This window comes from Aureococcus anophagefferens (assembly GCF_000186865.1).
Source record: "Aureococcus anophagefferens unplaced genomic scaffold AURANscaffold_3, whole genome shotgun sequence".
NCBI lineage: Eukaryota > Pelagophyceae > Pelagomonadales > Pelagomonadaceae > Aureococcus > Aureococcus anophagefferens.
In genome coordinates this window covers 751,735-762,785 of record NW_008705563.1, presented here as the reverse complement: position 1 = coordinate 762,785, position 11,051 = coordinate 751,735, and the positions used below count along the sequence as shown (strand labels likewise).

At 71.0% G+C, this 11,051-nt stretch overlaps 4 protein-coding genes across 4 annotated transcripts; all 4 read left to right on the top strand.

The window, feature by feature from the left end:
* Nucleotides 1-37: 37 nt before the first annotated feature.
* On the top strand, nucleotides 38-964 carry AURANDRAFT_20884 (hypothetical protein; the record flags this gene model as incomplete). The annotated part of the gene is made up of 1 exon (XM_009035792.1): nucleotides 38-964. The coding sequence occupies one exon, from the start codon at nucleotides 38-40 to the stop codon at nucleotides 962-964; it is 927 nt and encodes a 308-aa protein (XP_009034040.1).
* A 1,285-nt stretch (nucleotides 965-2,249) lies between these two features.
* AURANDRAFT_61614 (hypothetical protein) lies at nucleotides 2,250-4,104 on the top strand (the record flags this gene model as incomplete). The annotated part of the gene is made up of 2 exons (XM_009035793.1): nucleotides 2,250-3,042; nucleotides 3,233-4,104. The coding sequence occupies 2 exons, from the start codon at nucleotides 2,250-2,252 to the stop codon at nucleotides 4,102-4,104; spliced, it is 1,665 nt and encodes a 554-aa protein (XP_009034041.1).
* Nucleotides 4,105-5,887: 1,783 nt separating this feature from the next.
* AURANDRAFT_1193 (hypothetical protein) lies at nucleotides 5,888-7,246 on the top strand (the record flags this gene model as incomplete). Its single annotated transcript, XM_009035272.1, has 1 exon — nucleotides 5,888-7,246. A coding segment is annotated over one exon (1,359 nt), but the record flags the coding sequence as incomplete, so codon positions are not given.
* A 1,894-nt stretch (nucleotides 7,247-9,140) lies between these two features.
* On the top strand, nucleotides 9,141-9,311 carry AURANDRAFT_17908 (hypothetical protein; the record flags this gene model as incomplete). The annotated part of the gene is made up of 1 exon (XM_009035794.1): nucleotides 9,141-9,311. A coding segment is annotated over one exon (171 nt), but the record flags the coding sequence as incomplete, so codon positions are not given.
* Between the last annotated feature and the right edge of the window lie 1,740 nt (nucleotides 9,312-11,051).

Genomic DNA, 11,051 nt, shown 5'->3' with positions numbered 1-11,051 from the left:
CCAGACGTCCGTCGTCAAGTCGACGTCGCCGCTGTCGATGCGCGGCGAGGTCACGCCGAGCGGCTCCGGGTCGGGCTTCGTCTGGGACACGGAGGGCCACGTCGTCACGAACTACCACGTCATCCAGCAGGCCCAGAAGGCGACGGTGACGGGTCTGGGGACGGGCGACGCGGCGTCGATGGCCGCCTACGACGCGACGCTGGTCGGCGCGGAGCCGGAGAAGGACATCGCCGTGCTCAAGGTGCGCGCGCCGGCGTCCGTCCTCGAGCCCATCGAGGTCGGCAGTTCGAGCGAGCTGCTCGTGGGCCAGTCGGTCCTCGCGATCGGCAACCCCTTCGGCCTGGACCACACGCTGACCAAGGGCATCGTCTCCGCGGTGGGCCGCGAGGTCCAGGGCGTCGCGGGGCGGCCCATCAAGGGCTGCGTCCAGACCGACGCGGCCATCAACCCGGGCAACTCCGGCGGGCCGCTCCTGGACGCGAAGGGCCGCCTGATCGGCGTCAACACGGCCATCTACTCGCCGTCGGGCGCGTCCGCGGGCATCGGCTTCGCCATCCCCGTCGACTCCGTGCGCCGCATCGTCAACCAGCTCATCCGCTACGGCCGCATGCTCCGGCCGTCCATGGGCATCTCCGTCGCGGACGACCAGATGACGCGCGGCCTCGCGATGCGCCTCGGCGCGCCCCTCGACGGCGTCTTGGTCATGGAGGCGCCGCCGAACTCGCCGGGCGCCGACGCGGGCCTCGTCGGCTGCATGCGCAAGAACGGCCAGCTCTATTTGGGCGACCTCATCACGCGCGTCAACGGCACGCCCGTCAAGACCGTCGAGGACCTCCTCACGCTCGTCGAGGAGACGGAGATCGGCTCCTCCGTCGTCCTCACGGTCCACCGCAGCGCCGACGCGAAGAACGAGGAGACCCTCACGGTCAAGACCGTCGACCGCAGCCAGCTCGCGCGCTCCTAGGCCGCCGGCGCAGCTGAGAGGCGTAACTTAGGGACTCCAGGGGACGGGGTGGGGATCTTCAGGCGCCGCCCCACTTCCAGAGGTAGGTCGTGAGGACGGTCTTGATGTCGAGCGGAAGCTTCTCCTGGACGCACTTGGTGAGAATGGCGACGTGGATGTAGCGCTGCTGGAAGCGCGCGTACTCGTCGAAGCTGCCGGCCTTCTTGATGGCATCCATGAGAAAGCGAGTGGAATCATTCATTCCGTTCGAATCCACAAAATACGGGAAGTGCAGCTCTTGATGGAAGAAGCCGACGCGATACGGCTGAGGGGCCCCCGCCTGCGCGGCCGATCGGCGATCGGCGAGAAAGGCGTCAAGATCATCACTGGTGAAATCGAAGGGGTTTTTGTACTCGCCGTCGATGCTCACGACCCGGACATTGCCTTTGAACTTCAAATTGTAGTCATCGAAAAGAGGGCTGTATAGATCTAAACTGAGCAGCGTCCCAAAGCACGAAAACGGCTGAGGGTCCTCGTCACCCGTGAAGGTGAGCTCGAAGCGATCCGTGGTTTTGATCAAGGCCCCGGCTCGTAGGAGCGTGAGGACGGTGCGCCGCCGCCCCCTGAAGACAGGCCAATACAGCGCACTAAATTCACCCTTGACATCCCTCGATTGCTTCCCGATTTTAAATGACGCGTCGACGTCGGCGCCCGATTTGATGAGAGCGACGACGACTGGAAGTAGCCGACGCTCCACCGCGTCACGCGCCTCGTCCAGCCCGAGGAAAGGGAGATCGACTTTTTCATACAACTCCCTTGGCATTGTCTTGTCAAGCGCTAGCGTCAGCGGCGTGTGGTCTGCGCGGTCCCGCAGTTCTAAATCCGCGCCTGCTTCGAGGAGAGCGTGGATGGCTTCGAGTTGTCCGCCGTTCACTGCGTAGTGCAACGCGCGGTGCTTTCCAACCAACACGTTCGGTCTGGCCCCGGCAGTCAGAGCGCTTCGCAGGTGATCCATGTCGCCGCGCTCGGCAGCGCGGCACAGATCTCCATCGATTTTTCGCGGTGGCATCACGCGGTGCGCACCTCAAGCGACGGGCCCCGACGCACGCGCGGGGGAACGGGGGGAAGTGCTGAACTCACGAGGCTCGACGGAGCCTGCAGGGCATAAGCCGAGGGCAGCCCAATATCAGAGCCTCAACGTCGCTTCAAGATCGTTGGCTTTTTGCGTTGAAACCCACGATGGGCTGCCGCGAGGTCGTTCGGGCTTGTCGCGTTTCAAGAGCTCAGTGGTAATCAGCCTGCATCCATGGCCGACTTCATGGCGGCCCGAGACCGGCCGCTCGTGGTCAAGCCCGGTGGCCAGCGGCCCATGGTCGGCCCGCACCTGCCGTACGCCGAGGTCGACCCCTACGGGCCCGCGGCGCGGGCACTCGCGGCGGCGAAGAAGGACAAGATGCGCCCGGCGCTGCCCGCCGGCGCGGCGCAGCCCGTGGAGCCGCACCCCGTGATCAAGTCGACCTGGGTCGACCTCTTCGCGCACATGATGGACGAGGCGGACCGCGACGAGTTCGTCGAGCGCCTGAAGGAGCGGCGCGTCGCGGACCGCGGCCGGGACCTCCGGGCCGCGCGCGAGCTGAGCCGCATGGCCGCGGACCAGGACCGCAAGGAGGCGGCGGAGGCCGCGGCGGCGGCCATGCGCGCCGCGGGCGGGCGCGAGGCGCTGCGGTCCCTGCGGCGCCGCGTCTACGCGCTCGACGAGGACCGCGGGGCCGACGGGTTCGTCTCCAAATCCGCGGTCGCCGCGCAGCTCCCGCGCGAGGTGCGCCCCCTCGTGACCTTCGACGACGCCGGCGACCTCTGCCGGGGCTTCGACATCATCACCGCCGCGGAACTGGCGCAGACCAAGGCCGCGCGCGTCGTCCCCACCGTCGCGGCCGCGCCGCGCCAGCTGCCGAGCCACTGCGACCTGCGCAGGGCCTTCTACGACGCGGACCCCTACGGCAACGGCTACGCGTCGTCGGCGGTCGTCCGGCGGTCCTGGGCCGCGCTCCGCGGCGCGAACCCGCCCGATTCGCATCTGGCGGCGGGTCTGGACCTGTGTGGAAATCAACCACTGGTTTGGGACGTCCCGACCAAACTTTGAAATTCTCGAGCTCGGTCAAATCGACGTCGATTCGGCTGATTTTTGGACGAATCGATTGCTCTCGTCGAGTTCTCGAAGCACAGCGGAAGTGCTTGTGTCAAAACATTCGAATACGCTCACGGGTTGAAGATTTGATTTCCACACAGGTCTGGACGCGGCGCCGGAGCTCGCGCTCCGGGACCTCGAGCGCCTCCTGCTGACGAACGCGCACCTGCCGGCGGCGCGCGCTGAGAGCCGGTCCGCGACGTCCAAACTCGTCGCCGCGGCCCGCGAGCTCCAGCGGACTCCGAAATTCGACGACGCGGCGGACGCCGTCGACCTCGGCTCGCGGGCGCCGCTCGTCTTCCGGGACCAGCTCCGGCGCTCGTCCGCCGACGAGGCGGCGCGGCGCGCGGCCGCCGAGGAGCAGGCGCCGCGGGAGGTCGCGGCCGCGCCGCAGGAGGCGGCCGCGCCGGCGGACGTCGTCCCGGGCGGCCCGAGGCCCGGCCCTCCGCGCTTCGCGGGCGACGGCCGCGTGGCCGAGGGCGGCCGGCGCCGGTCGGCCTACGTCGACCTCTCCGACGGCGGCGCCCTCCGCGAGGTGCGCTTCGGCGTCCGCTTCCCCGACGACGAGCTGCCCGCGGGCGCCGCGAGGACCCTCGCGGCCGTCGTGCGCTGCGGCGGCGCCACGGTCGAGTGCGCCGTGCCCGTGCTCGGCGGCGAGAGCGACGGCCCCGTGCGGTCGCCCATCGTGCGCCTCTCGGCCGGCGGCGCGGCGCCGCTCCGCGTCAACGTCTTCGCCGCGGGCGGCGCGCCGCTCTGCTCCGCGAACCTCGCGCCCGAGGCCCTCGCGGCCGCGGGCGTCGTCGAGCTCGCCGCGCGGCCGTCCTTCCGCGGCGCGCCCGCGGCCGAGGTCGTCTTCGAGATCCGCGAGATTAAAGGGCCCCTAGCATGCGCGTCGTCGTCGTCGCAGAGCAGCCGCGTCCCCGTCGCGCGCTCGAACGCGCGCGCGCGGTCGAAGAAGAGGGACAGCGCGTAGGCGTAGAAGTCCGCGTCGGCGCCGCGCTGGAGCGACCCGAGGGCGCGGAGCGCCGCCGCGGACACGTTCTCCGCGCGGGCCTTGGACGCCCAGCGGTTCCGCGAGCCACGCGGGCAGGCGCAGGTCTTCGCGTCGTACGCGCCGCTGCCAAAGGTCCCGAACTGGTACGCGAAGAGGCACGCGGACTCGGGGAAGTAGTCGACGACGCCGAAGACCGACGCCGCCAGGTGCGCCTTGGCCTCGGCGAGGCTCGACGCGGTCCAGGCGATCGGCGCGTCGGGAGCGGGCGCGCGGCCGTCGCTCGTCAGGAGCAGCGGCTGCGTCGGCGCCGTCAGCGACAGGAGCAGCGGCGCGGCCGCGGCGGGCCCGCAGGCGTCGCCGCGCTTGGCGAGGCAGCCGGCGGCGAGGAGCGCGTCCGCGCCGCCGTGGCGGCCCCGCTCGCGGCCGTGGTCGACGACGCTGAGGCGCCAGCTCGTCGGCTCGCGGACCATCGTCGCGACGGCGGGCACGGCGGCGCCGAAGGCCCGCGTCGCGCGCCAGCCGGCCTCGTAGGTCGTGAGGCACGGCGCGGCCCGGAGCCCCGCGGCGCGGCGCGCGACGAGGCCTTCGAAGAGGTCCGGGTCGCCGAAGTCCGGCGGCACGTTTCGTTTCCGCCGTTTGTTTTTAGCGTACGCGAGCGACTGCTTGTAGTGCGCGAAGCGCATCGGGGCCCACTCGCAGAGCGCCTGGCCGCTCGCCCGCTCCGCGAGCGTCCAGAGGCTCCTCCCGCCGGTTTTCGGGATGTGGAGCGCGAAAATTGGCGTCGTCCGGTCCGGGCAGGGCATGGGGATGGTCGTGTCGGGGCATTGCTGGCGGCGCGCCTGCGCGACGACGGGGTCGTCGTCTGACCTGGCCTCGAGGGCCGCGAGGGCGACGAGGACGAGTCGCATCCTCGAGGAGAGCTTTGGTTTGAGCAATCGTCGCCGATCTGAAGTGGCAAAATTTACTCGTCGGAGCTCGTCGGACTTCACCACAAGGTCGCCGACTACCGCCGCGATTTTACGATCCTAGCAGGCTCCGCGCTCTCGCCCAGGCCTCGTCGACCTCTGCGGCGACGCAGACGTCCGGCGGCGGCGCGTCGGCCGCGAGCCGCGCGCGGACCGCGGCGACGGCGTCGACGTCCGCGGCGTCCCGCACGCTCTGGACGACGGCCACGTCCACGCCTGAAATGCCGCGGCAGTGCGCCGCGCGAGCGAGCGCGAAGTCGAGCAGCGTCACGTCGCAGCCGCCGTCGAGCAGGAGAACGTTGTAGGCGCCGCCGCGCACGACGGCGAGGATGTCGTTGCGCGCGCCGCGCGCGTCGCCGGCGACCGAGACGGCGCGGCCGACGACGCCGCCGCCGCGCCGAATGTCGCCGCCTCGCAGGCAGTACCAGTCGTCCGCCGCCTGCAGCTCATTGCTCAGCACGCCGTCGATTGGCGCTCGCTGGGCTATGAATTTCGCCGCGTCGACGCCGCGTGCGTCCAGCAATATAAGCGCCGACGCACTGCCGCATGTTGCGATGAGCCAGAGCGCAAAGGTACTGGCACGCATGCTCTCAAGGCGGCGGCCCATCTCGCACTTCACCATCGCATGATGCCAGCATCGAGCATGTATCGAGCTGCTCGAATCGATCGAGGTGTGGGTGCCGATTCAAAGCGTCGGCGCCGGGCGGCCGGGCGCTGCGACGCCAGCTCAAACACCAAAAACGATGGCCAGTCCATCGCTGCGCCCGGCCTTCGACCCGGCAGCAGCCGGCGCGGCCATGAACGCGAAGCTGCTCAAGTTCCAGCGCGAGGGCGTCGCCTTCGGCCTGCGCGCCAAGGGCCGCGTGCTCATCGCCGACGAGATGGGCTGCGGCAAGAGCGCGCAGGCCATCCGGCTCTGCCTGCACTATTTCGCCGAGTGGCCCGCGCTCATCGTCTGCCCCGCGAGTTTACGCTACACGTGGGCGCACGAGCTGGAAAAATGGCTGCCGACGCTCGCGCCGAGCGAGATCAGCGTCGCCAAGGGCCGCAGCGACAAGGAGGCCGTCTGCCGCAAGGGCATCAAGTTCTGCATCGTCACGCAGTCGCTCTTCACGGAGTCGTCCGGCGTCGCGAAGGCCGTCGAGGACCGGAAGTTCCAGGTCGTCGTCGTCGACGAGTCGCACGGCCTGCGGACGCGCGACAGCCAGCGGACGAAGCTCCTGCTGCCGATCATGAAGGCCGCGCCGCGCCTCGTCCTCCTCAGCGGCACGCCGGCGCTCGCGCGGCCCGTCGAGCTCTTCTCCCAGGTCCACGCGATCGACGGCGACGCGTTCGGGACCTACAACAAGTTCACGAAGCGCTACTGCGCCCCGTTTAAAGGACGCTTCGGCTGGGACGTGTCCGGCGCGTCGAACGTCGAGGAGCTCCACGGGAAATTGGCGCGCGTCATGGTGCGGCGGTTGAAGCGCGACGTCCTGAGCCAGCTGCCCGAGAAGCGGCGGCAACTGGTCGCGGTGGACGCGGCCGGCGCGGCCTTAAAGGAGAGCCGCGACGCCGTGCGCGCCCTCGGCGACGCGTCGGCGGCCATCTCCGCGGCGTCGAACGACGACGCGTGGGCCGCGCGGGGCGAGAAGAACGTCGCGCTCGGCGACGCGTGGCAGAAGAGCGGCCTCGCGAAGGCGCCGGCCGTCGCGGCCTACGCGCTCGAGCTGCTGGCCAACGAGGGCGCGAAGATTCTGTTGTTCGCGCACCACGTGGCGGTCCTGGACGCGCTCGAGGCGGACCTCGTCCGCGGGCTGAAGGGGAGCTCCGCGCACTTTCGCATCGACGGATCGACGCCGCCCGCGGAGCGCCAGCGCCTCGTGGAGAGCTTCCAGAACGACCCCAAGGTGCGCTGCGCCCTGCTGTCCGTGACGGCCGCGGGCGTCGGCCTGACGTTGACGGCCGCGAGCGCCGTATTGTTTGCAGAGCTCCACTGGACGCCCGGCGTCTTGGTGCAAGCGGAGGACCGCGCGCACCGCATCGGCCAGCGGTCGAGCGTCAACGTCCACTACCTCGTGCTCAAGGACGAGAAGGACTCCGTGGACATGGCGTTGTGGCGGTCCATCGCGCGCAAGGTTTCCGTCGTCGGCGCGGCGCTCGACGGCGCGAAGAAGGCGACGCTCGGCGCGACGGCGGCGACGGCGACGGCGTCCGCGTCGGGCTCCGACGAGCTGACGGCCTTCTTCGCCGACGAGGCGACCAAGGCGACGCGGGTCGTGAAAGGCGACATCCGGTCGTTCTTCGGCAAGGCCAAGGCCGCCGGCGGCGCGAAGCCGGCCGCCGCGGCGAAGCCGGCCGCGGCGACGCCGGCCGGCGCGGGCGCGGCGACGCCGGCCGCCGCGAAGGCGCCGGCGGTCCAGGCGGCCGCCGGACCCACCGCCGCCAAGGTCCCGCCGCCGCCCGAGGCGAAGCGGCGCAAGTCGTCCGCGGCGTCGGGCCGGTCGGCCGACGACGCCGTCGACCTCTGCGCGTCCGACGAGGAGGGCTGGGCCTGCGGCGCCTGCACGCTCGTCAACGACGCGGACCGCGGCGCCTGCGAGGCCTGCGGCGGCGAGCGGCCCGCGCGGCGGACGGCGGCCGCGGCGGCCGCGCCCGCGCCGCCCGCGCCCGCGCCGGAGGCGGCTCCCAAGGAGCGCTTCGCGTTTACCGTTTCGTCGAACACGGGCCGCGCGACGGCGTGGCGCGCGCCGCCGGGCGGCGCCTTCGCGTCCCTGAGCGTCGCCTTCGACCCGCGCGCGCTCTGCGACGGCGCGGGCCGCGTCATGGACCTGTCGCCGGCGGACCTCGGCGTCGACACCGCGGCGGCGGCGGCCGCGATCAAGCGCTTCGTGGCGTCGTGGCTCGCGCTCCGCGCCGTGGACCGCGCGGACCTCTGCGGCGACGCGCTCCTCGAGCGGCCCCTCGCCGCGGAGCTCGCCGCGCGGCGCGCGGCGCCGGCCGCGCCGTGCTTCGACCGCGGCGCGGCGCGGCCGCGGAAGCGGCCTCGGGAGGACGACGGCGGCGGCGACGGCGGCGCCGCGGACGACGGCGCGTGCGCCTGGTGCGAGAAACAACTGCCCGACGGCGTCGCGGGCGAGGCGGGCGCGCCCGCGTTCTGCGCCTGGGCCTGCTCGGCGGAGTACAAGCTCCGGCGGCCGAACAACTCGTCGGCGGCGCGGTCCCAGCTCTTCGCCCTCGAGCACGGCGTCTGCCAGGCCTGCGGCCTCGACGCGCACGCGCTCTACCGCCGCATCAAGGCCCTCGCGCCGCCGGAGCGGTTCCAGGTGTTGCTCAACACGCCGGGCTTCGCGCCCAAGGGCGGCCGCGCAAAGGACCGGCGCCTCGAGGACTGCGTCGAGGGCGACTACTGGCAGGCCGACCACGTCCTGCCCGTCGTCGAGGGCGGCGGCTGCTGCTCGCTCACGAACCTGCGGACGCTCTGCACGCCCTGCCACGCGAAGGAGACGGCCGCGCTCCGCCAGCGCCTCGCGAACGCGAAGAACGCCGAGCACGCCAAGGGCACGAAGGACCTCCGCGCGTTCTTCAAGCCGAAGTAAGGGCGATTCGTGTGTGCCAGTGGGCCGTGACGCACGCTGGCGGGCAGGCCTCGGGGGCGCAAGTGGGGACGCGCGCCGCTCAAGCTGATCATCCCCGGCCATGGCAAATCAGAGCATTGATGCATTCCTCGAGGGTCGGGCTGCGATGAGCGTGTCCCCGACGCTTCGTGACCGCGTGGACGCCCTGTGCCAGACGCTCTCGCTCCAGCCCGTGACGGACGCCGGGCTCGGGCTGCGCGAAGCGCTCGAGCGCTGCGCCGCCGCCGCCGGGGTCCGGTACGAGTCGGTGAGCGCGACGCTGGAACTCCTCGAGCTGGAGGTCCTCGGCGTCTCGCCCGGACCGGCGCCGTCGAAGAAGCGGGGCCGCGACGAGTCGCCGCCCCGGCAGGAGCCCCGCGCCGAGCCCAAGGGCCGCGGGGGCTCCGCGCTCCTGGCCTTCGCAATCAAGGGCATCGAGGAGGCCGCGACGCTATACGGCGCGCTCGGCGTCGACGAGGCCGCGGACGCGGCGACGATCAAGAAGCGCTACCGCGAGCTGGCCCTGACCGTCCACCCCGACAAGGGCGGGAGCGCGTCCGCCTTCAAGATCCTGAACGAGGCGAAGTCGACCCTCTGCGACGAGGACGCGCGCGCCGCGTACGACCGCAGCCTCCGGGAGAGCCGCGCGCCGGCGCCGGCGCCCAAGCGCCGCAAGATGTCCGGCACGCCGAAGCAGCCGCGCGCCGACGCCCCGCGGGGCGGCACCAAGACCGGCACGGGCCCGTGCGACTGCCGGGGCTGGGCGCTGTGGCTCGGCTCGAAGCCCGCGGAGAACCCGTGCGAGGGCGGTCCGCATCACGACTGTATTTGTGACCTTCGCGGTGGCGCCTCTGATGATCAGTGCAAGAGCGATGACTGCGCGTGCTGCTGCATGAGCTTTGCGTTTCACGCCGCGGGAGAAGCTCGCTGGGGCCGCGCTCCCGGCAAGAACCCGTGCCGCGCGCGAGACCACAGATGCGTCTGTACCACGGACGCGACCGTTTGCAAGAGCGACCAGTGCATGTGTTCGTGCATGGATTTCGCTTTGAGCGTTCGCCTGGGACGCGTCACGGGCCGCGCTCCCGGCAAGAACCCGTGTCGCTCGCTCGGCGGCCGTTCGCACCGGTGCATCTGTGGCCTGGGGCACGCGGCCCTGTGCAAGAGCGCGAATTGCATGTGTTCATGCATGGATTTTGTGATGGAGCGTCGTTTGCGTGGTGGCACCCGCATCAATGCGTGCCGCGGCCACTCGCACCGATGCGTCTGTTATTTCGGTTCCTCCAAGGCGTGCCTCGCGAACCACGCTCCGCTGGAGCAGTACTATTGATTTCACGACTTCCTCGCCACACTTCTTTCTTTGAATCTGCGGCGACAAAATTTCTCATATTTTCCGTCTGGCGGCCCGACCGGGCCTCCGGATCAGCCATCTTATCAAGTCATTCGCGTGTCATCGAAGAGCGCGCGGCGCGCCGCGGGGTTGCCCAGCCCCGGGGCCTGCAGCCGCGCTCTGAGCTTTCGAGCTCCGTTGCACTAGTCTAAGACTCATCCGTAGAACGTGGCGGGGCGCTGTGGAAATGTCGATAACTTGCGTTCAAGTTGTCCTGCAACTTGGACAGCCCTGTGGCTCGGGACATCCGTCTCGTGCGCGGTCGCCTTCCGCGCTGCGCGCGCCGCCAACATGACGAGCGTCACGCTCCACTTCGACGGTGAGAAGGACCGGAAGCACACGATCAAGATGGTCGTGCCGCCGTCGTGGGCCGACAAGCCCTGCGCGAAGGTCGCCAAGTACTACGCGAAGTCGTTCAACGCGGCCCACGCCGACAAGCCCGTGGACCTCGCGAAGCTGCGCCTGAGCTGCGACAGCGACCGGAGCTTCCTGGACCTCGCGTCGCCCGTGGCCGCGGCGCTGCGCGACGGCGAGGCCTACTCGTTCAGCGAGCGCCAGCCGTCCGAGGCGGAGACGAAGGTGTTGTACACGCCGGGCCTCACGGAGAAGCCCGAGCCGCCGAAGCCGCTCACGTTCCCGCGGCGCATGAAGGTCATCGGCAAGGGCCTGCTGCTGCGCGCGGCGCCGGCGCTCGACTCGGGCAAGCTCGCGCAGCTGCCCTTCGAGGCCGTCGTCATGGCGCACGAGGTCGCGGAGCTCCCCGACGGCACGCGGCGCGTCCGCTGCGGCGCCGACGCCGCCATCCCCGAGGACGCGCCGGAGACCGTCGTCTTCGACGCGGACCGCTGGCCCTGCGAGGGCTGGGGCTCCGCGAAGGTCCTCGCGGAGCTCGTCCACCCGCGGAAGCCGGGCAAGCCCCAGCCCCGGTCCCCGGCCTACCCCTGGAACATCGACAAGGACGGCAACTGGGACGGCGTC